The 25,731-nt window shown below is 42.2% G+C and overlaps 1 protein-coding gene across 1 annotated transcript in view; it reads right to left on the bottom strand.

The window, feature by feature from the left end:
* Mrps9 (mitochondrial ribosomal protein S9) overlaps positions 1-25,731 on the bottom strand; it is a 52,118-nt gene that overhangs the window by 2,287 nt on the left and 24,100 nt on the right. Inside the window, exons 3-9 of the mRNA XM_032901025.1 lie at positions 22,318-22,380; positions 22,208-22,238; positions 14,492-14,571; positions 7,543-7,610; positions 6,792-6,867; positions 4,303-4,471; positions 3,459-3,567 (exon numbers count right to left, since the gene is read on the bottom strand). Coding sequence (XP_032756916.1) covers positions 3,459-3,567; positions 4,303-4,471; positions 6,792-6,867; positions 7,543-7,610; positions 14,492-14,571; positions 22,208-22,238; positions 22,318-22,380 — 596 coding nt within the window. The remainder of the gene's footprint in view (positions 1-3,458; positions 3,568-4,302; positions 4,472-6,791; positions 6,868-7,542; positions 7,611-14,491; positions 14,572-22,207; positions 22,239-22,317; positions 22,381-25,731) is intronic.

Below are 25,731 nucleotides of genomic sequence, written 5' to 3'. Positions count from 1 at the left end.
TTACTGTGTACTAATTATCGCATGGGATCCTTGCAAGTTGTGAAAACCACCCTGCAAAGAAGTCTTACAGCCAAGGAGTACCATTAGCCCACTGAATCTAGCCTTTGAATTTAAAGGTATAAATTAATAGCCCTTCTCAAACAATGCTCAAATGCCATTTGGCTTTGTTAAACGAGGTGTATTTACTTCTGCAGAATGGACGATGTTCATCTGTGTAATGCTGTGTTTAAAGTTATTAAGACCACAGTGAATGTGCCTACCTTCTTTCTACTCAAACCATACATTGCTACTGGAGTTCTCTAAGACGCATGCACAGTCAGGCCTGCCCTTTAGGGACCAGGGAGTGAATGACAGGTAGGCACCAAAGGGCAGCCACACATGGGCGAGGCCCTGAGCCCCTCTCGCCAAGGAGAACAAGAACCTGCTCACCCATGACATCAATACAATGCTCACTTCCATCTCGACAGCAGTTGGATTTTGTTATTTTGCCTTTCCTCTGCTGAATTTTTAATTTTAAATTATTTATTTACTCAAGGCCTTGTGGGTGCCGGGCAAGCACGATATCTCTGAGCTACGGTATCTCCTGAACTTTTACTTAGAGGAATCCATTTGGATTGCATCGTTTGCTTTGTCTGCCCCTGTGGCTTCTAGACTTCCAAAGGTAGCTGAGAGCTGAACACAGCTGGAGATTCAAACGCAACTTTTCACAGCAAACAGGTGGGGAAATAACCCCTGCGAGTGGACCGCAGAGACACTTCCAGGCCACTGCAGGCTGTGTCTGTGCATCGAAGGACAGGCCAATGCCACAGCAGACATGAGCTCACCCTGCTTTTGACAGAATACTTAAGGCAAAAAAAAACCAAAAAAACAAAAAAACAAAAAAAACCAAACCAAACCAAAACAACACCCTAGCCATACAATTGCAAGCATAGCCTCTCTGGAAACCAAGGAAACCAGAGACTGATAACCAAGTTCTGCCACTGCAGGGCAGAGTGGGGTTGTCTGATGTGTACACTGAGGAAGTCCCCGCATCTCCTGACAAGTGAGTTTGTGACTGAAGTGAAGCTACAAAAGAGGCTTTTGGACAACCATTTGTTTGGAACCATCAACATTTACCTGTCTCAATGTTTTAAGATTCCCAAATATATGCTTATATAATCAATCACCAGGTCAAAATTTAGGGAAAAAAAATGAACTGCAGGATAAAATTTCTGGAGCTACCTTATCCATGGAGACAGAATGGCAGACAAGGCAAATGTCTGCAGAGCTGAAGGCTGGTAGGGCACCGTGTCAAAGACAACCCACACACCTCCCCCAAGCTTACACAACTAGTCATGATGCGCACCGATATGAGCTTAAACCAGCGCACACTTCCAGGCTCACCAGAGGGAACTCCTTCACATCTCAGCTCCTCTTCTCTCAGGAGCGACTATGAAATCCTTCACCACAAAAACCACACCGACTTTGTTTTGGTTGTATCAGCTGCTTCAAAACTTTACAAATAAATGATTATATGTTCTCTGAATACTAGTCCTCTGGTACCAAACAGAGACACTGATCTTTGTGTAAACTGCTTCAAATGCAAGCATGTTCTTTCTACTACATGGACAGCACGTGTAAGTGTCAGTGAGTTCAGTTTTTGGTAGGACTGTCAACGTTTCTTGTGCCCCACAGTACAGGCACAGGGATCCATGTCTGTTGTAAATAAGAGCAAATAAAAACATCTGATGACCGTCGAGAGGCAAAGCCGCAGCATCCTCACCATCAGCTTTCTACCTGTGTAAAACAGCAGCCCTTAGAGACATAACCCTGGGAGGGGAGCAGGTCCAGAGGCTTTAAGAAAAGCAGCTCGGAGACCATCATGCTCAGCCCCCTCTCCCCAGTTGCAGGTCTGACCAAGAAGCGCTGTGTCTGAAGTTACACAGCTGAGAGGCCCTGCCCTTGCTTCTGCCATCTCCCAATGACCGAGGTCAGTGGTCTCTTCACTGCTGACTCCTGCTTCTCTGGAAGGAAAGGGTAGTTCATGGCTAGCAGGGTACCCCTTAGTCCCTACAGCTATTTTAGGTCAATCAGAGGGTCCGAGTGTCCCTTCTGAGAGCAGCAGCCCTGGGCTTCCCCAACAGATGTTCCCTAACAGCAGGAACCATCTGAGTCGGCATTGACTTCTTTCCCACACTTCTGACATGAAGGGCCACAGACAACGTTGCTAGTTGAATTCAAACTAAAAATTTAAGCTACCAGGAGTAGTGGACATACCTATAATCACAGAGCTTGAGAAGTAGAGGCAGGCGGATCTCTGCCTCTGAGATCTGTCTGGGTCTCACAGCGAGTTCCAGGCTGGCCAGAGCTATGCAGTAAGACCCTGTCTCCAACTGGGGTGGTGCAACAGTTGTGGGGAGGGATGTAAGATTTAAGGTGTAACTGAATTGCCAGACTAAGTTATGGTTGAGACTTATGGTTAAATCATGGGTGACCATGTCTGAACGCCAAGTGACAGACATGCTGCCCAACCTTGCTGATTCTAGTGAAGTTATTACCCTGTGGTGTGGGCCTCTTTCTGGCTTTTCCTATGCTTCCTCTATTCCAGTGCGGATAATGGCAGAATAAGTTGAATTTGTATTAAACAGAGTTAAGAACAAGTGCCTTCTTGACACGGAACACACACAAATCCAAGGAAGTGCTCTCCTTAGGCCGTTACTCTGTTGCTTCCTTACACAAGCTTGGGCATCCAGGAGCTTCAGCCCCTTTGCCTTAAACGCCACCACACCTTCTGGAAACAGAGCAGAAGCTAGGAAATATTCACACAGCGGCCCATAAGCACGGAGCAAAGTAGTGGAACAGCTGTCACTCAGCGCTCCAAGGGAACAGTGAATGGACAAAGCCGTGTAATACCGGACTGTGACAATGCCTGCCTCCCAGGAACAATGCACACAGAACCGGGAATGGACCAAAACTTGTGCTTTGACTTTACCTCCCACAGGTTTCTTTGCTTCCTCCGTCTATGTATAAGGAGGAAGTTGAAAGAGACAAGGCAGACATTTTCTAATGCTCACAATTAGGAAATCGAGCCTAAGCTGTGGCACTCTCCTCTCACCTCCCTGCTTTGCCAGAGCTGGTTTCAGGGGTTGCTGCGTTCTGTGAACACCTGACTTCTCATCGGAGGGCGGGCATGTGCTTCCCTTTCCCTCTGGCATGCTCTGCGTTTCCAATGTGAGACATACCTCACAATACTCAAAACTCCAGCAGGACCTGACAGAATGAGTCAATTAACCAATGCGGCTTCTAGGCTTTCTAAAAATCTGAAAATCTACCTAGAAAGATAGCAAGAGTTTCTGCTTAGCTGGTTTATTAGTGAAGAGAAAGAATCCTTCGGAAAGCTCAGAAAACTGTGGGTCTTCTTAATGAAGATGATGGATTATGAAGCCTGCTTTCCTTAGAAGCAGGAGTCAGATCCTCACCTGTCCTGTAAGATGGGAAAGTAAAGCAGATAATCTACTCCGTTCACGTGGATCTTCCCGCTTCCGTGCTGATAAACAACAGCCCGTGCTGTGGCGCTCTTCCTCCGGCCTGCAGGGATGGAAAAGCCCACCAGTGAGTTCAGGACTGTGCTTCAAGTTTCCCGACTGGGTGAGCCTGCAAAGAGACAACTTCTACACCTACTAGGGTCAGAACCTGAGGTGGCCTGCACTATGCCTGAGGTAATAAAGCTGCCTGTGAGGGAATTATGCTCTGCAATTCCATTTCAAATTTGTTTCAGAAACCCAGTTACTCACACTCATTTATCTTCCTACAAAAACAGCAACCAACTCTTATAATTAATAAAAGTGAGTCAAGACAAACATCTAAAAATATGTGAATTCTATAGAGTGAAACACAACTGGAAAAAATGCAAGAAATCCGTGGAAAAGGTGACACTCAAAGGTAACTTATAAATTGTTTAACAGACCAATTCTCAAAAAAGGGGTCACATCTAATGCCCTCATTCATAATCCAAGAAAATTCGAGTTAAGGCCTCAAGTTTTCATGTTGCATGCTTACATCCGAAATGCAGGTTCACTGAGCACTGCGGGGAAACAGTTTAAAGACTGCATGGCTGTGGACTTTCTCTTGCAACATTTTCAGTTCAGTTTAAAAGAAAGAAACAGAAACCTCCAGTGGAGTCTTAAACTGGGAGACCCAGCGCAGCGGCAGCAAAGTCAACAAAGGAGTGAGTGTGTTCTGGAGAGCAACTGCCCAAACGCCATCGCCATCGAGCCTGAGTCCTGACGAAAGAGATGCCCTCTCCGTGCGGAATGCCGTTACCTTCGCTGGTGCTGAAGGCCATGCCCTGCTCATCATACTGCACGGGTTCGATCAGCTGCTTTTTGGATTGAACAGTTACACTCCGGCGGAACCTCCGCACAAAGTCCTCTTCGGCAGGACCGCACGGCAATGTCAGTAACTTTTCCAGCAGTCGGATGAACTGGGTGTACTGCAGACAATAGAATTCATTAGAAGAAGCGAGTGTAATTGCATTTGCGAAAGTTTTGCTATTTATATATACTTGATCTTTCCAATGCTGCTTTTCTTGATGAATTTTGACAGGATGACACTTCTGCATCTTCACGCTGCTTTTAAAACAGCATGCAGATGCATCACTTTCTCCGTGGATCTTCAGTACTTAAGCTTTCCTCTCAAAAAACAAAGGGATTTATCATTCAGAAAATCAGTTTCTCTGCATTATGATTATGAAATTGATATTTAAATTTATTTTAAAAAATATTTAGATCTTCAAAAGTATAACTTCTATTCTGTCAATAGGACTGCATCAAAAGGAACATTAGAAATAATTTCTAGTCAGTTATAAATAGCAAAAGAGTCTGATTTTGAGAAAATGTTCCCCTTAAGTTATATTTCATAATACATTTGGCAAATATATTTTTGGCTGTTCAAGCTGTGTTACTTTAATGTTTATGATTTCCTTTAAAACCGAACAATCAAGCTATTTAAAAATTCAAGAGATACTTGACTTAAAGGGCAACCTCTTGAAATAAATTATCCTTGCTACTCTGTGCATTTTTTTTAATAGTTCTTGAACATGTGATTAGAAAGTAAACAACTTGGTATTAACCCCTTAAAATTAGAAGCCAGAATAATCACTCTAAAGTGTTTGTGGAGAAGGAAACAACTATACTTAAGAGCCTTAGTTAATACGGCTTGTGGAGCCCAGTTTTTGATGACTTATTTGTTCCTTGCCAACCCTAAAAGTCATAGCCAACTTTGCCACACTTGCCTTTCCAGTGAAAACCCATTAATGGTAATGTGAAATATCTGAGCCTCTCAACAGGCTAAACCGTACTAAGACAACTGTTCAAATCATACATCTTCCTGGGAGACAAGAAGAGAAGGGAGGCATGCGGATTCTAAGTAGGCAGGACCTACACACTCCTGGGCACGCTGCTAGACACCCATGGCCACGCTGCTAGTCATTTCCTCTTTCTCTCCACTTACAGGGTTCCTATACATCCTTGGCCACACTGCTAGGCCTTTTCATCTTCCTCCCCTGCTGTGTCCTTGAACTCAGCGACTCTCACCATTCCTTCTCTGACCTTTTAAAAAGACACCAATGGGTCTCCACCTAGGCTATGGCTGTGGTAATGAACTAGGCTATGGTTTAGGAGCCACAGTCTGCTCCTGCTGCCCTCAGCTTTATCACAGGCACAAGTTCCAGGACCAGTGTTAACACCAGCCACTCTGAAAGTGTAGAGGATTATTACCTAGGTTGTGTTTTGGTTTTATAACTATATCCTGTTATTAAACTTCTTAGAGCATTTCCAAAATGGAAAAAACAGACAAAAACCCCATAGATTTTACAAAAATCAAAGTGGCAGCTGGAAAACAGAAAGAAAATGATATCGCGCACTCACTTTCCAATTCAATTCCAGCACAGTAGGGCTCAGTGGTCGAGATCCTAGCAATCACTTCCAGATCTGCCACCAAACAAATTCCTGACACCTTACCTAAGCAAACTGCAACTTCCCCCAAACACTAACTTGTCCAGTATTAAATGAGAACAAACAATGGACACAACTTAAAACCTTATGGTGGTGAGGCTACCGCACAGTAAGATCTAAATATGTCAACACATCCAACTTCCTGAGATGAGGCAGCGCTCAGTGAGGACACTCAACACAGTCAGCACAATCACGACTTAAAATGGAGTCATGGGCTTTACAGGACCCAGATTCACCGAGAGTGTCTGCTCACTGTGGATTCCTGGACCGCTCTCTAGGGGATTCTATGTCAGGCCTGAGGTGAGGTTTAGGAAAATGCAGCCCAGAGCCACCATTCTTAGTGTCTGTTAAACAGTGGATATGCAAGTCCCAAGACACAAAGCACCCCCTCACAGACCTGCATGTGACTGAGGTAAGCCGGGAAGTCACAGACTGCACGAAGGTAACCATGCGCTGAATCCTTCTCTACTGGATGGCTCCTTGCACTCATCATTGGCTTGTACCACTAACTATTGGCCTTACTGAAGAGATTAAAAAACAGCATCTGCCTTACTCCCTACAACAACTGGCAGAAGACAGGAGGGCACTTACACGAGGAGGAGGAGGAGGAGGAGGAGGATCTGGAGACTAAATGTGTCACTTCTCTGACTGCAGAAATCAACAAGGGCCATGTGAGAACAAGGGTGAGTGTCTGGGAACACCTGGCTCTGAGGAGCGTCACTATTAGGATCTTAATACAGCAATTGTCTGCATGCTCATGACACAGGTCCCCTCAAATTAAAAAGATTAATTACTCACATCTTGATCTGACAGTTTTTCCACTAACATTTCTTCTAGTTCCTCCTTAATCAGCCATCTGCTGCCAATCAGGTCTCTGTTAAAATATCACATATATTTTTAATTAAGCATGCAATTAGAGTTATATCACAAAAGATCCTACATACAGTAGCAATTCATGTAGAGTCAGGAGTACTCCTACATATACCACTTTGGAGAAACACTCCATTCTTTCAATCTACCTGAGGAAAGACTCTGAGGAAACATTTTGCTTTAAGCGTTAAATGTTGTTATTATGAAACTTCAGTTAAAAGCTACTAGATTCTTTAAAGCTTAAAAGTGTGCCTGTGCAATTTACACAGAAGGCATACAGAAGACTATTTTCTTATCAACTGGCTGAGGTAGTAATAAAGTCCCAATTTAAAAAAAAAAACCAACCAAACTATAGCCACAGCCACAAGCTGGACAAGTGTTCTAAGGTGTCTTCTGTGTAAGAACAAATGTAAATGTATACGTAGGTCTGCCCTAAGATGGATGGATGCTTGGGTTAACGGAGCTGACTGATCAGCTGTACAGAAAACACTGAGAACATCGCAATCCAAAAGAACGACTAAATACCACTTAACCCATAAATTTGTAATGAGGTAACATAAAAATAAGTTCAGTATGTTTTCTCTTAAGTAAAAATCACCAATTTAGAACTTTAGTGACCATGGCTGAAATACTGTGCAAACTTCAGGCCTCATGCTAGCAATGGGAGACAGACACTTACCTGGACTCAGTGTTTTCTGAAAGTGGACCTCTGTGCTTTTCTAGCTGGAGAACCTTTCCATACATGTCCTAAGGGAAATAAAATACACAGCTAAGATAAGAGGACAGGAACAGTGTTCCTGATCATACAGTTTATCAGTTCTTCCAAGCACCCATTATTCTAGTGCTCCCCTACTCAATCTAGCTTCAGAGTAAATAGTTCTCAACTGAACCAAGGGGCAGTAATTTCAGTGAGACTTTATAACATTTAACTGACTTAAAAATGTCTACAATAAGTTTTACATTTCACACCCCTAAGTATGGTTAAAACAACAAAACTCCTGAAAACTATGTCTTTTCTTACAGTATCATACATAGAATACAGATTTTCCTTTAAAAGAATCCTAATTTATGAAACCATATAACCTTTACACTTATGGTCGGTGACTTACGGCAACTCTAGCTCAGCGACTGCCTAACACTTATCTTAGAATCTGAGCCTTCAGGAGACTGCTTGACTGTGGTTAGGGACTGTCTAGTTGTTTAAGAGACTGCTTGACTGCAGTTAGGGACCGTCTAGTTGTTGTGTGTGGTGCTAGGGACTAAACTTAGGTCTTACGCCACTGGGCGAGCCTCTCAGCAGCTAACACAGCACATCAAGGCAGTGATTCCCAACCTGTGGGTTGACACCCCAGGGGACAACCCTTTCATAGTTCACTGGAAAACAGATATTTACATTACAATTCAGAACAGTAGCAAAATCACAGTTATGAAGTAGCAATGAATTAATTTTATGGTTGGGGGGTCACCACAACATGAAAAGCTGGATTAAAGGGTTGTGGTATTAGGAATGTTAAGAACTACTGCATTAGGGTAGCAGGATGAAAACATTTTCAACACACTGGTTTCTAAAAAGCAGTTCTCAATACTCCTCAACACCCTCAACAGGTAAACTCTTCCTCACCTGCACCAAGTGGGCAGATAGCACGTCAGAGTGCACACGTGTGGTCACGTGAATGAGTCAAGTAGCCCTTGGACTTGAGGCTGCAGTGGCTAGGGACATGGCTTCAAATGCAAACACAGTCATGCAAGGTAGAGACCACCAGCATGGTCAGAACACACCTCCCTCGCTTTGAAAGGGCTTAATTTTCTAGAGTAACCAAAGCAACTACTGAAACACTAGATGAGTTTCAAGATCAGGCTGGTAAATTAACCATTTTCCAATGGCTTTCAAGCAGTTTTCACTTAAAATCTTTTTTCTAATTTCTACTTGTTATTGTGTAAGCATGTGTATGGTCCATATGTGGGTGCATGAGTGGAGGCCGGAGGATGCCTCTGGAGACCCCCCTTTCCACGTCCACATGGGTTCCAGGAGTGAACTCAGCAAGTGCCTTCCCTCCCAGACATCAGACCTCTCATCCGCCCGCGTTTCACTTGAGTCTCTAGCTTCCTATGAGTATCCTTTCTACGCCGTTTCCTTCTGGTGTTCATATCCATAATCACTCGCAAATGATTTAAGTAAAGAGATGTGAAAGAGAGCATGGCAAAGTGTGCATCAAATGAGACTGAGTTCCACTTACTGATGACGAATGTCTGAGCCGGTGAAGCCCAGTGACTTGCTGCTCCCTGCGTTCCTCAAGGAGGTTCTGGGACATGAACCCAGAGCCTCAAGCAGGCGCCTCTACCCTGATCTACACTCCAGCTGCAAACATTCTTCAGTGAGGAAATCCACTCAAAGAACCTAGCACAGTGCCTGCCTGTAGCAGTGGCCAATGATGCTGTCCCGAGTCAAGTAAGTAAAAGCACTGTGCTGGCGCCCATGTCTATGAGTTCTCTCTGTTAGTGTAAGAAATGACTCTCAAGAGTCTGCCTTGTGGTTCAGCTAAAAACACCAGTTCTCTGGGAAGTAAACTCTATAGCTTCAATTCCCCGAAGAGATATGTTCCGATTTACATAGAAAAATCGTTGAGGGCATAAAATATGCCAGGAACTGTCAACATCACAGATTATCACTGGTAGCTTTTGGTATATTATTACATTTCCGCTTGATTTTTTAGGGACACAAGAGAATTAGAATGACCCCACCTACTCTAAGCTTATATACTGTACTTAATAGTGTAATTTCAAATATGACAGGAATAACCCAGATGTGAAATGCTGAATCATTAATCACAGCTATGATTAATATTTCATAAAATCAAAGCAAGCCTATCCACCCCTTGTGCCATCAGATTTCCATAATGTATGAGTCAAATTTAGAAGGTGCCTTAATTTGAAAATACCAGATGCTCAGGTTTAGAAAAGAAATTCTTAAACTAACAGCCCTTCCCGGAGCCTGAGCAGTACGAATCTCAGTATCCTTCACAATTTGTTTGGGTTATACTAATCATGTGGAAATTCCAATTTTAGGACGGGTAAACAAATACCAGTGCATTGGAGGGCAGCACAGGAGAAGTCAACTGCATTTGGTACACTAAACAGTGAGTAATGGTAATCTCCAGTTTAGACAGTTTGCAATCTGTTAAAGAATCACAGAGAATCAACCCCTTAAGTAATACCCACCCCAAGTGCTCTGACCACTCATGTAAACAAAAACCACAGAAATAAGCACCAATGTAGTTCACAAAGGTTTTGATGTAGTGCAGGTTGCAAGTGACATGCCTCAATTACGGACCCCCGTCATCCCTCTGTGAATGATCTACCTAACGAAAAGGCCAGGCAACAAAAAATGACCAGAGTCTTTGCTCCAGGTCTTATGAGCCCCCTGGGAAGCTCACTGAGAGCAGTGGGGACATCAGAGTGCTTAGGACTCACCTCCAGAGACTTTTACATCTTGAATTAAAGCCATATATTGTAAGTATGTGTACAAAAGAAGTAATCTCAGTGAATTCACAGAGGTAGCAAGTTAAATCCTATTTTTAAAACATCATTTTCCTAACCATACACTTTGAGTATATAAGCTATATAATAATAGTTATTCATATATGAAGAAAATGAAAATACTGCTGAATTAATGACTGAATTAATTCCTGCTGCCAAGAAGTCTTAGATAGGCATATGTGTGTGTGTTTTAATTTTTATTTATTTTATTTCATGTGCATTGGTTTTGCCTGTGTTTACGTCTGCATGAGAGTGTCAGGTGCCTAGAACTGGAACTATAGACAGCTGTGCTCCACAATGTGGCTGGTGGAAACTGAACCCAGGTCCTCTGGAAGAGCAGCCAGTACTCAACCACTGAGCCATCTCTCCAGCCCAGAACATGGTTGTTTAAAAACAATCACTCCACAGAGCTGTTAAATAATTACTCAGAAACAGTTACTTCAATTCCATTTTTAAAGACAGCAGCATTACATTCAAGAGGTAGAAGTATTCACAAGGTTACGAGGGACATCTAGAAACATTTAAGCCAAGTGTAAATGCCATGACACTTTATGCTAGGACCCTGGCTTGCAGTCTACAGTGGCCTAATCAGGCTGCCTACTTCTGAGGGGGCTGCTGTCCTTAGGCAGAAGAACTGGGGTTAAGAGAAAAACTTACAGAAGCTCTGAAATGCCAGGAACTTTTTTTACAAGATAGCTCGAGACCAGCCACTGCCTGCACATCTGCTCTATCGCGATTTCATTTCACATGCTAGGGATGGGGTCCAGAGTCCCATCTGACAGAGCCACACCCTATTTCCTTTTTCACACACACACATCTAATACTCTTAGAATCCTTCTCTTTCTCCTGTTAGCATTTTCAGGAAGTTTCTGTTCTCTTTCCTTTCTTCTTGAAACCTAGGCTGCAGCTTATAATGCCTCAGAAGTTTACAAGTCTTATTGCTTAAATGGCTCCTGAGGGAACGGTAACCATAAAGTTTCAATAAAGAAGGCAGGCCAAGCCAACACTGTCAAGCACCTAGTCCCTTTTTGGCTACTTAGTGCCATTCTGCAAAACCCAGGAAGTCTCCTATTTCTCGAAACCACTTCTAATTGTTTAAGCTGTGTCAAGATTGTTTTACAGCTTTTCATTATATATGTACATCTTGTTAGCTGTGTTTTTACTGATTTTCCCAGGATCCTGAAAACCCAGGAGTCACTATGTCCACAGCAACATTAGGGGCGCAACAGACCTACAAATGAACGCTTAGTGTGTGACATGGAGTGGGAGCACCCCACAGATCCAAAGTTCCCTTCACTTCACTTGCCCAGCAGGCTTCATTTCCTCAGAGGGACAGATACACTACGTTTCCTTCCATTGTCATTTTTCCTCACAAATCTCATTATGTCCTAAAAATCGATGAGCCAGCTGTACACAAACTGGAAATAGTATTCACTAAAGCATTATATACCACTTTTTTTTTTTTTTTCTTTTTTTCGGGGCTGGGGATCGAACCCAGGACCTTGCGCTTCCTAGGCAAGCGCTCTACCACTGAGCCAAATCCCCAACCCCCACTTTTTTTTTTTATTTAATTGAGACAGGGTCTTGCTAAATTTCTCTGTTGGCCTGGAATTCACTATGTAGACCAGGCTGGCCTTGAACTTGCAACAATCCTTTTGTACTTGCCCTGCAAAATGCTGAACTTACATTCATGTGTCATGCCTAACTACATACTGTTTTATCTTTTTATTTTTAAAGGTAGGGTCTTTTCCTGTAGTCCTGGCTAGGTTCAAACTCAAAGATCCACTTGCCTCTGCCTTCCAAGTGCACCACCATGCCTAGCTTCTATGTTGTTCTTAACTGCAGTGTGCACCAGAGCTATCTCAGACTAGCTGTAATGAGGTACACATATGTCCTATGTAACAGCCAACCATACTAAAAGGCTCAGTATGACTGTAAATAATAAGGAAGGTTAATAGAGCTCAGAAAGGTCTCCTCACGCAGCTGCACACAGGCTTGAGATCAGTTTCCTTGTCAAAAAGCCGGACCATGGACTGTCCTGTCTCACACAATTACAGCTGCTCACAGACATGGGAAAGGCTGTTTGGCTGAGTGTCTTTCCCCCTGTCATCCTGAGAGAAAATTGTATCTGCAAAAGCAAATGGTAGCAACAAAGCTTCACTCCTAAGGCTTTTCAGCCTGTCATTCTACGGGGGCTGCTTCCTGCGCTGCCTGGGGGCAGAGGGGAGGCACCCCCACTGCAGGATGTTAGGGCAGAACAAAGGAGAGAAAGCCTGCAAGCTGGTCTGCTTCTGTTGGACTTTATGTGCAGTGCTCACTTCAGCATGAAAGTGCTTCTGCAGGCTGAGCAGCGAGCACTGAGCCACGATTTCAAAGTCCGAGCACCTCAGAAGCCAGTGATGTGTGTGCTCTAGGAGATGATATGGGTGTGACTGCAGCTCTAATTAATGGCATTTGCCATAAGTGATGCTGATGTGACGGGCAAACACTTAGAATTTCCTGAGTTAACAAAAGTAAAAGCCCAAAGAACTCTACTATGTGCAACAAAAGTCTGCCCAACCCAGGGGAAGAGCATTTATTAGTCAAATATAATTTGACATTTCAGTCAGAGTATGGTAAAATCCTATCCCATCAGTTTCTGGAGCAATACCTTTTAAAGCACACAAGCAAACTAAAAATAAAGCCAGGCCTCTTACACAATGTGTAATTTCTTCATTATGATGGAATGCAACAAAAGATCTTGCCCTTGGGTTGCTCCATTTCAGCCAAAACAAATGCAAATGGCTTGTCAGATGACAGCTGTTTGATAAGGCTCCTCTGTAAGACCTGCGCGCTTTACTTTTTTCCGTGAAACTTGGGATGAAGGCAGAAGGCAGGAAGAGAATTAATGTAGCATACAGTCTAAAGGCAATGCTACAACCGTGATTAAGTAGAAAAGTTAAAAGGCACAGATTTTCCACAGCTTCGCTGCGTGCAACCCATCCGTGTAACAAGTTGACAGGCCTAGCGCGTCAGCTCCATCATCCCCTCCGACAGCTAAAACGCGGCGCTGCATCCCTTTGCAGGGGAAATTTGCGTCTGCACCATGAAGCGTTGTACATTATTTCTTAGCACTGCAGGGGGCTCAAGTCCATATGGAACCTTCACAAATATTACCACAGATCAAACCAGCGGCGTTTGGAGGCAGATTTGACATACCTATTTAAATGAGCAGCAGGGGTCCTCGGGCAGCCGCAGGCTGTGCGCGGGAGGCTCCTTGGAAGCTGGAGCACAGCCCCATTACTCAGCAAAGACACACTCAACATTTGTCATTCATTTCATTTCTGCCAGGGCACGAAGCTCATTTGCCCAAGGTCAACAAAAAGCGAAAAGAAGGTTTTCTTTTTTTCCCTAAGAAATAAATGTACCTGACAAGTGGGGACTTTGTCCTTTGGGTTTGTGAAGCACACATAAACAGCAGATAGGTCTAAAGGCACAGGAATGAGTGCAGAGGCCCCAGCCTCCTACTATGGGTGGGAGAAGCCCTATAAATATCTCTACAGCTTTAAAAGTAACAGTATGGATAAGACAGAACTTGACACCATGTTCTAAAAATATAATGTGTTCTGTCTTTAAAAAAATGGATACCGGCATCCAATTTTTTTCCAAACAGCAGTTTTGGGGACCACTCTCAAATTCCCAGACTATCAACAGCTCTCTCTCAAGGCAGCACAAGTTTCCCAGAATACAGAAAAGCTGAAGCATAGTAGGACCTCACTGCTAGGCCTACTGTGACCTGGATTCTCTCTCACACTCTGCACTGACCAATGGACAGTCCAAACTGTAATGAGTGGCAGAAGCAAAGCAGAGAGCTGTGTGGAGGCAAATGTACGACTTCACAATCCTGACAGCACGCTGGCCCCTGGTCTGACAGTATTGGAACTGGTGAGCGGGAGCACCTTAAGGATAAATACTCTGACGTAGAGGCAGGGAGGCAGCTCGGGGAGGTTCGAATCAGAAGTCTCAACATGTCCTCTGTCCACAGAGAGACAGTTCTGACACTAAGAGAGGGCCCTAGTATAGCTTTACAGCTTATGAATGAATAGACTTACGTGCATTAGCGAGTAGTACGACTGTTTGCCAGTATAGAAGAGAAAATGAAATGGACGGCCGTCTTCTCCCCACTGGATTGCTAGATGAAGACAAACAAAAACATGTACAGACACAAACCAAACTTTGAGTCTAACTACAGTATGGGATACATCTGTGATTCAGATTAGCATATCAAAAGTATCTAAAATATCAAATTACTCATATTTAAAATGCACATATGTAGCATACTTAACATGTAATGCTTAGGATAGTTATAGTTTCATATCAGTTAGCGTAAAACAATGTATTTAATAAAATATTCCATCATGAAGATCTATTTCACTTGTTTTAAATAGAATCTGTAAGACAACACAAATCACTTCATTAGAATAAAAACACTCAGGTTCCCCAGTTTTCTTTTTTTTTTTTGGTTCTTTTTTTCCGGAGCTGGGGACCGAACCCAGGGCCTTGCGCTTCTTAGGCAAGCGCTCTACCACTGAGCTAAATCCCCAACCCCAAGGTTCCCCAGTTTTCAAGTGAAAACGTATAGTCAATAATAAGTCAGTGAGTGCACTCAGAGACGTGAGGCCGGCCTAGCACAGCATACCTGCACTAAACACCTGCCTCTACATCACTTACTCCAACCCCACTGTAAGCTCCCACTCAAAGTTGAAAACAGCCACAAAATAAGGGCCTCAGGAAGGAGTTACACCTGATTTCTTTTGAAATAGTTACTTAAGTAACCAAAGAACAAATTGACACCGAAACTCTAACTCTCTTGCCTACTCTCAACTGTTTGTAGTGACTCTCTCTGACATGATAAGGACTCCACTTTTATCTGGATGTGCTGGTACACGCGTGTAATCTCAACACCTTGAAGCACAGAGAAGAGGATCTGAGCTTTGAGGCCAGCCCAGGTTGCATAGGAAATCTTTGTGTCAAGAGAAAACAAAGAACAATTATTCCTCGGCTTACTACATAGCATAAGCTTTCTGCTGTCTGTCATTTCCTGTTGTTTGTCCTGCAGTATCTGTTACAACAGTGTCACAGAGTGGGATCTGCTGCTTCCTGGCAGCATTCACAGCCCTGTTTTCACTATGGAGCCCACCCTTCAGAAACGTTCAGCCTGGTCGTCTGGCTTCTCGTGGCATGTTCTTACAGCAGATACACTGACAACTGCTGTGTGCTGTGGGACTTTGGAGGGCCACAGGCCTCTGTACAACCAGGCTTCCTTTACCCTCTGAAACAACATCCATCTTCACAGGAACACAAGCTTAAAGGCTCTGGGTTAAACTTATTTTCCTATAGTTTTTTCCTGGAATTCTGATCACTGGCATACTTGGGTATTCAATGTATCTAGATTTGTACTTGGGAAGCAAAGAGTCTTTTGTTTTTAAATAGTAAACTTTTTTTTCTGTTGAAATACTTGTATATGTAGGACTTTTTTCTTCTCTGAAGATAATTATTATTGAACTATGAATACACTTAAAATGGAGAAACAACATTGAATGGATGTTGAAAAGGTTTAGACTGAAAAGAACAGCCATGCTGTTACAAACCAACGAGTTAAGGTCATTGGCTAGGCATTTCCACAAGCTCCAGGAAGTAACCAAAACCGACAAAACCAGACAAGCATCCTGGTTATGCTAAGTCCACCGTTAAGTCTGGGTAGAACCTTGAATCGCAGCTCTGTGTGCTTTTGTGCTTGCAAATCTAGACTTCATAAAATATATGCATGTACACACATACTTCTTGCTAAACACATGTGATGAACTGAATCTACAGAATCATAGAGTTTGAGATGCACTATTGTTACTCTGATAGAATGCAAAGTTTACCGTATCACAGCACGCATCAGAACTTAATATAGGTGCATTCTGTTCTTAAAGCTGTTGACATGTGAAAAGCTTCAAACTCATAAAGTATAGTGTCTGGCTAAGCTGCACTGGCTTGGGCTGCTCTCTCATTGTCTTTCTGTTTGGCACTCATCAGAACTCTCTTACAAAAGCTGTTCTCACTATTCCTTACAAAACCCCTCGATACTTCTTTTTTTTTTTTTTTTGTTCTTTTTTTCGAAGCTGGGGACCGAACCCAGGGCCTTGTGCTTCCTAGGCAAGCGCTCTACCACTGAGCTAAATCCCCAACCCCCCTCGCTACTTCTTAACACCTTCAAACTTAATACAATTTCCCCCAAACGCCTATGAACTATGGTAATGAGTAGTTTTGGAGACAGAATGGAATCCAATGGAATAGGCAACTAAAAAACTAGTCTAGGCGACCAGCAAGAATGTAGCTGGGTTACAGTGGCACTGTCTACCTAAGCATTCGGAGAAACTTTGGGCTATTGTCTCTCTTTTCCCTTTTTTTTTTTGTATTCACTTAAGACTCCATGAAAATTTTGTCTATGTTCCTGTAGTTCTATGTAGAGTTTGCCTGCTGTTGACACAGGCCCCTCCCATTTAGTTCCTTGTCATAGATTTCAAAACAGGTAAGCTAAATTATTTATACAAGTAACATAGAACTCTCCTAACGATTAAAAGTAAGGATTTCTTGGCCAGAGGCTAGGTGAAAGTTAACACTTGCAGAACGGGACAGCATTTGCCTAGTTACTTGTTGCTGTAGTTTTTATTTGCTTTACAAAAACTGATAGACGATTACTTATTTCGGGGGGGGGCATAATGGCAGGTGGGTCCCACAACTGAGCTCAGGATAACAGGCTTGGAGGCAAGTGCTTTCCCCTGCTGAACCTTCTTGCTGGCTCTAGTTGGTTTGGGTCTAAGCAGTCTGGTTGTGTAGTGAGGCTCGAGGCTCACCATGTAATGAAGGCTGGACTCAGCCTCGCCACCCTCCTGCATGCATAGCCAGTCACATAGTCTGCCGTGGTTTTGTAAACAAACATGGCATTCTACTGTATTTACACTACGTACTATAACATTTTTAGTTGCTTTTCCGGACTAATGGGTTAACCCAATCTTTTTACCGCCTGTGTGATGGTATGATTCTAAGATTTTATTTGGGAACTTTATGATAATATTTAAATTGTTTCTAATAATTGTTTCATAATGCTTATATTTCCTAATCCCTGGGTGGGGGGGAAGGCCTGTGTTACTGTTTTTGTAGGGCACTATTTCTGACCGTAGGTACTTGAAAGTGTTAACTGGCTACTTTTATTATTTTCATATACAAGCTGCATGCTACACTTTATTATTTTTCCACTGAGTTTGTTTTTCTTTAGGAGGGGGAGACTAATATACAAGAGTAATTTATTTTAGAAACCAAGCTCATATCATAGTTCATGCAGATTTTCTGGTGTCTTCTTGTCAAAGAAAAGTTTTAACCTTGAAAATAATTTATGATTTTTGTGTTTCTGATTTTCTGTCATTTTGATAGCTGGGGCAGGAGAGATGGCTCAGTGGTTAAGGGCATCTGCTGCTCTTACTTTGGTTCCCAGCGCTCACATGACAGTTCTGCACTCTTAGTGCATCAGACTCTTAGTTCCAGAGGGTCTAATGCCCTCTTCTGGGCACTGGATGAATGTGGATACTCATAAAATATAACTAGCTGTGTTATCCATCTACTGTTCTAGAGAGTAAATTTTATTTTTTCTTTCTTTTTCTTTTTAAAAGGGAGAGGATCGAGGTTGATAATAGTGCCTCTTTTTATATTCTAGGCTGACCTCAAACTCCTGGCAATTCTCTTGCCTCAACCTTCTGAGTTGACATTGTAGAGGTGAGCCTCCATATTTGACTCCAGAAACTTACACATAATGTTGTTAATGGTCTTAACGCAAATTTCATCATCTGAATACATCTGTTTGTCAATTTTTTTAAGATATATTTAATGCATATGAGTACACTGTAGTTGTCTTCAGACACACCAGAAGAGGGCACTGGACCCCATTGCAGACGGCTGTGACTCAGGACCTCTGAAGAGCAACCTTATCCTCTGAGCCATCTCTTCAGCCTCCAGTCACTATTCTTTAAAAAGGTTAAAAACACAAACTTCCCCATGTCCACACACACACACACACACACACACACACACACACACACACACACACAAACACACACACACATTAACATAGTTGGACTTAGTATTTTTAAGATGGTTTGCGTCTCTCCAAAGAGAAAGACAGCAATTCATGGGCTATTAGTAAGACCAGTATCACATCCAATCCACAGTGATTTTTCCTTGTGTGGTTTTGGCTACCCTGATGTCACTGGGCAGCAAGATCTTCATATAATTTCCACATTTTACATTTAACTCTTAACTCTTTTGTGGCCTAAGAACTTTTAAAAAGGACATGATTTAAAACTTCAGAACCATTTAATTTTAATGCTGTAACTTCAGACACCTAAACAATAACTTCCCAGTAAAGCTCTAATATAGTTTTTCATTTACATTTTGTCAGTCCCTCCTAGCAGGTAACTGTGGTCTATGAACAACTGAACTTCCTGGTATCCTGGTTGCTTGTTCTGCAGTGCTGAGGACTGGTCGGGGCTGTGCACATGCTCAGTACCCTCCATCACTCATCTGCATCCACAGCTGTTGCCTCCTGTGGCTTTGGATTTGCCATAGGATACTGTGTACCATTAATTTCCTTAGTTACCTGGTTTTGGCCTCGTCTCTTGATAGAGTATTTTAGTGCTGGGGATAAAACTTTATGCACTCTACAACTGAGCTGCATAAACACCCAGTCCTGCATGTTTCTTATAAGATTATAATGGTCAGGGTTCCAAATAACTGTCAATAATGTAAGCTATTTCTGAATGCAATGGATTTAATGACACATTTAAAGATCTAATGTTTCTGTTCGCTTATGAAAAGTCCTACTCAAACAAGAAGGATTCTTTACATTTCTAGTTGAAACCTTTTTACCAAAAACAAAAGGATCTGTTTTGTTAATTGTTTTTTTCTATATAAACGTTTTCTTCTTGAATAAAAACACTTATTAATACACTGAGTAATGTTAAGCCATACTTAAAATTCTGAGAAAAACATTATGTTCTCTGGTAGCTTCTTAAAATGTTCTACTTGTGCATTCAGGAGGCAGAGGCAAGTCAATCTCTCTGAATTTGAGGCTAGCCTGCTCCACATAGCCCAGGTTATACAGGAATATACAGTGTTCTCTTAGGGAAAGAGGTGGGGAAGACAGCTTCGCTCTTTCAGTAAGTCATATCCCAATTTAGTCATTATGTGATTTTTAACTAGATGCCTTTGGGTTTTTTGTTTTGGTTTGTTTTTGGTCTACAATAACAAGTTTTCTGTTACTTTAAGGCATAACAAGAATCACTAATTGGCCCACTGCTGGGATAGTATTTTTCAGCAAACCTGATGACTTGTGGCCTGGTTAGTTTTTAGTTTACCCAGAATTTTCCTGATTGAGGTAACTGTAGCAATTAAACTGTTCTTTAAGATATCTGTCAGAGAGTGTGGGCAACACATTGGCACCATGAATCATCACTGCCTGGGCCAAACTACACGCCTAGCCACTTCCTGTCAGGGTATCTTCAGAAATTTAAAATGGGGAAAATAATAGTTTGTGCCTAAAAAAACTGTTAGAAAGCTGTGAGATAAAACATGAAGCACTTAGAACAGTGCTACTCTAAGGTTCGGTAAATACTACCATTATTACTTGGAAGAGTTTTGTAATTAGCATAAAGTTACTGTTTCAAATTCAGACAATACCAACATAGATATCTTCTGTCCTTAGAGCAGTCAGTCAGTGAATACTGCCATTTAAGTGTTAATACTGGACCACAGTCAGCTTCCTGGTAAAGCATATGCCTGCTTGGCATACGGGAGACCCAAGGTTTAATTCACACACACAAAGTAAGAGTAATAAATATAAGTAAATACTTGGAATACTATTCTTGACTGACTTCACTCGCTTTTTCAGTGTTATGGCCTCTCTTTTACATTTCCATTATATTCATCAGCTTGATTTTTCTTTTACTTTGTCTTTCTCGGTTACTAACAACATATTTTGCATCTGCATGATATAATGACCATATTTCATGGGACTTGATGGGAACTGTCAAATATTTACAAATAGTGGATAATTTCCATTTTGATTCTTTAATACAACAGTGATACAGTTCTATTGATTTTTAAGTCAGAAAATTTAACTGACAGCTTCTATTCTCGGGCCTTTGTTTATTTTTTCTCAATGTTTCACTTCAGCATGCATAACTATATTACTATTTGGGTCATCTGCATAGAAAACATATTCTTTGGGTTTGTACCTACAACTACAAAACCAGGACACATTACTTGAAGTCTTGAGCCTAAGTTAACAGCACTGCTTTTTAATCAGTCAGTGCTAAGGGATTGGTACAGAAAGGTTCACGGTCATCAAATCCACTTACTGGACAACAGGTTTTTCCAACATAAATTAACATTATTGCCTCACTGAACCATTCTCTAGGCTCTTCCAATTCCAGGCTAATATTAGTGCTCCTTCTTGGTTCTGTCATCAACCTGTATGCATCTTTACTCTCCCCAATATTTTTACCGCTTTACAGACATGTGTTTTATGTTAACGCAATCTAGAAGCTTCCATCTTCCAACAAACCAAATGGTGGTATAGTGCCAGAACGAGTGCCATGATCTATCCAAATTGAAAGTTCATCGTTACTTTTCTAAATACCTACAAACTGATTTATCCTATAAAAGGTACAATAAGGTTGAGAACAGAAAGCAGAACTTCTGCTATTTCTAAAGGAGCATTGTTAAATACACTTAGCTGCAATGTCAGACAATTCCAGCAATATTGGCATATTTTCAAAATCACACATGGGCATTTTGCAGCAATAACCTAAAGCCTTGGTGTCATATTCTATGTGCTTGTAATAATGAGCACACAATACGGAGAGTAGGATGCTTTGAAGGACTTAGGAAGCCTCAGAAGGCAAAAGAGACACAACTTACAGATGAACTAAGAGACAAAGAAGAACAGGAGAGAAGCCTGAGGAGCTGAAGCACAGAGAAGCCAGTAAGAAAGGGGAGAATAAATCAATTGTTGCTATTCCATCACTTATCAGGTAAGCGGCTAGGTACAGGTTACTCCGCCTCATTTGTGATTAGACTATAAATGACACTGTATCCTCACACTTTAAACAAACGCGCGCCTGTATGCAGCATTCATTCACTGTTCCAAAAGCTATTGCGAAACAAAAGTATGTATGTTATAATCAATCATATCTAGAAATTGATAAACACAGGACACATTTAGAAAGAGATTGAAAATACTTGTAACAAATACACGTTACTTCAAAGTGTGAAGAGAGGGTCTGAGAGATGACTCAATGAGTAGGGCACTTGCCATCAAACCTGTTGGCCTGACTTTGAGCCCTGAGACCCACGCTGTACAAGCAGAGAAACAATTACTCCACGTTGTCTTCTGATTTCCATGTGCATGTGGCTACATGCTTATGTATATGCCTGTACAGAAACATATACATATGTGCACACACGTGTCACCCACAGACCTACACCCCCAAATTCTTCCTCATAGATGCCTAGTGAAATGCAGGATACAAGTAATCAGTGTGGCATCAGCAGACGCAAGCTTTTGCCTAACTTTCATATCCTACACAGAATCTGCAAACTTTAGCCAATTATTATATAGAGTACTTTGGACGTATGGCACTTCCACGTGACAAACTGCTGATGTGTCACCTAAAACTGTAATAAAGAAAAATAAAATGTACCATCTCAGTCTTGAGCAAACTTACCTCTTTGCTTTGGAAAAATTTGCTCAGGATGCTGTAAAATAAATGTAAAGTGATATTAGGTAACTTCTATAAAACAGAAAAGACATTCTTAAACAAGTAATCAGGATTACCTTCATCATTGGCCTGGCTCGCTTCTCAAATAAACCACTTGGGAAAAGGTAGGCAATAGCTCTCTGAAAACATAAACAAAGGTTAATTAACAACTGTTATAAAAATGCATTCAATTTATAACCAAGTTATGGAATGCTTATTGTATACCAGACATTGAACTAGTTTCATATGTAGTGTGTAAGTTCAAATGGCAAAGCACAATTACTACACATATATCCCCAAGAGAAAAAAACAAACAAAAACAAAAACAAAAGCAGTAACTATTAACCTGGCTATTGACAACTTTCAAGTGTCAACATCAAAGGTGTCACTCCTACAATGTGACACCACAAGAAGTCTACGTTTGCAGGTAAAGACTAGAGGTGCGCCTGTGCAGCCCTGTGCACTGTGCCCATGACACCAAGACAGAGCAGCACACTGCAGCCAGCAGCCTTGTGTTTCACTGTGACATACTGGACACAGACAGTTTAAAGGACAGATTTATCTTGGTTCATCATTTCAGTAAAGTGTGTCAGAGAAAGTCATGTTGACAAAGTGTGGCAGGGACTTTTTACATCATGGTGGCCAGGAAGCAGGGAGAAATGCATAAAGGGTTGGGGACGCCCTACAGGGCCCACTTCTTCTAAGAAGCCCCAGCCACTATGAGTCCTACCACCTACTACACAGCACCCAGCTGGGATAGAGCTCTCAACACACAAATCTGGGGAGCAGTGGAAGTTCTCACTTGTATCAGAGTATCCACCATGGTTCCCTTGACATTTTACCCTAGAGATTTTATCTTGATCTTGAGGACTAAATACGGGCCCTCATGCACACTGAACACACACTCTAAACTGATCGACTCTGGCCCCGGTAAGGTTTTAAACTACATTTTTCAGACAAGTCCTCCTGTGCGTTTCTCACAAGGAGTGTGACTGACCTTGCTTAGCCAGTACCACTGCTAAGCAGACATGCTCTCCCCTCAGGCAGATCTCTGAGCACTCCTTACTCATTTCCATTTACACCAGCGTCAGACAAATTTCACAGGACAATCTGAACATCAAAGAATGGCAATACCTACAGCACTCTTAATAAGCAGGTGTACATAAGGCGTAATAAGCAGGTACACACATACACTGGAGGAAGAGGCCGGGGGAAAAGAAAACTGCTTAACAGGAACAGTACCAACCATGAGAGTAGAAGAGACGGCACAGGCAGAAAGCCCACTGCTTTACAATTTCCCAGTCAGTCATGATCCAGGCAAAGATCACAAAGCCCCTGGCTGACGTGCCACCAGGGACCAGAAAACTCAGACTCAAGCATTACCCTCCTTTGTCAGTTACTTTTGCATCGTTGTGACAAAACAGCACGACAAAGGCAGCTTATTCTGGCTTACAGTTCCAGAGGGTCAGAGTCCATTACATCACTGCGGGAAGCATGGCAGCAGTCAGGCAACGGGAGTAACATCTCAGAGTTCATATTAAACCACAAGCGATAGAACTAGCAACAGCACAAGTCGTCTAACTCTTGAAGCCCACTCCAGTGACACACTTCCTTCAACAAGGCCAGACCTCCTAGGCCTCCCAAACAGTGCCACCCACTGGACAGCAAGTATTCAAACAGAGGAACACTATCAGGAACATTTCACTCAACCCACCACAAGCCCAGAGTGCTCGCTTCCGACAGAGAAAAAGGGGCTTTCCCAATAGTTCAGTGGAACCACTCTGAAGGCAAACGGTGGTCACATCATCCATGTGGGAGAGATGGGGGAAGCTGTGAGGACTCTCCACACATCCTAACCTTGAGCATGTGGACCAACACAACTGCACAGTGCAACGCCTAAGCAGGGGTCTAGACTCTAAACAACTAGACAATGAGGGGCATTCTGGAAATCCTAAATATAGACCACTTACAAATGACATTATAGAATTGCTGTACTAGAAGCAACAGTTGCACGGTAGGAGATAGTGACAGGAAGGGTGTAATACTTAGGTGTTTCACTGATAATGTTTAGGAGTTAAGCTTGTGAAACCTGATTTTCAATGGTTCAGTCAAAATCATTCTACACAGAGGCAAAGGAAATGCAGAAAACACTGTCAGATTTATCCATATGAAGAGCATGCGTTCAATGAACATTAAAATTTCGTGGAAATTTGAAACATTTCAAAAGTAAAAGGTAGGAAAAATGTCAAAAAATTTTAACTAATACAGATTTTCCCACACCCAACCTGCCTGCTGTCTGCAGACCTTCGCTAGCCTAAAGCATCCGCGAGGCCCTGTCCTCACATCCACAAAGAACTCCAAGGTTGTCAGCACAGTGGCAAGGGCCGGGGTAGAAGCGCACAGGCACAGAAGATTAAGTACGCCTGTCAGCTCACCAGCCATTCATCCTCCAATAAGCAGCAGGCTATCAGGGGCATCACTTTCAAGCAGGAAACTGACTGAATCACATGATCACCGAATAATCCTAAAGGGAGATGCAAACATAAGAATTCCACCGCACTTTATATTTCTCCAGTGCGGTGAGCAGTGGAAAATCATGAGAAGGTTAATTGGTAGAGGGTAGTTAAAAAAAGAGAAAGAAAACCACTGCAAGGGAGAGAAAAACCTCTTCAAACATAAAAACAAGTGAACAAAGCCCCTGACAGAGAATTGTGAAATCCGAGCGAAAGGCGGTTCTAACTTACCGAGAGAAACCCAGTGTTATAATCTAGTTGAAAGATGAAAAGGTGAGTGAAGGATAAAAATGGAATGAGAGAGAACAGTAAATAAGGTAACCCGGTTGTTCAAGTAACAAAACATCCCCAACAGTGCCGAGCGACGCTCTCAGCGTGCTGCCTGCATCTGTTTAGTATGCACAGGACAGTACTGATGTGACCTAACCTATTACTTCCATCCAGCTCCTTCGGGCATTCTATGCAGATTTTTCTCCCCCACAAATTCTGAAGCAAACAAAGGACTCACTGGCTTTACTGAGAAAACATTTTTTTCTGTTGCTTTCTCTGGGTTCACTAACAACCAGTTAGTACACAGTTGTTAAAATGTAGGTGAACGCACTTTTAAATAAACAATGAAAAAATGAGAACGAGATTTTTCATTGGGGTTGTGCTGAACAGCCTATGGTGTGTTCTGGGCAGTGTAGAGGACAGCCTGACTGTGTTACACTGCAGAGGAAGGGAGCAGTGGAGGAGACAGGGTGGACACAGGAAGCACAGACCCCTGCTTCAGGCACTGCCACCCAGGAGTCTGACTGCTGCTTGTGGCATTAAATAAAATACTTTAAAAAGGCAGTGCTAAGTGGACTCTCAATAAATATTACACAAATACAAATTCTCAGTTTGTAGAAACCATATTATTCCTCATGCTTTTTTAAGAATAAGTCACATATCTATTTTACAGAGGAATCCTCAGTTAAGTAACAATATACAGTTCAA

Source organism: Rattus rattus, chromosome 4 (assembly GCF_011064425.1).
Source record: "Rattus rattus isolate New Zealand chromosome 4, Rrattus_CSIRO_v1, whole genome shotgun sequence".
Lineage (NCBI taxonomy): Eukaryota > Metazoa > Chordata > Mammalia > Rodentia > Muridae > Rattus > Rattus rattus.
The sequence above is the reverse complement of the archived record's forward strand: the minus strand, read 5'-3'. Positions and strand labels throughout refer to the sequence as shown.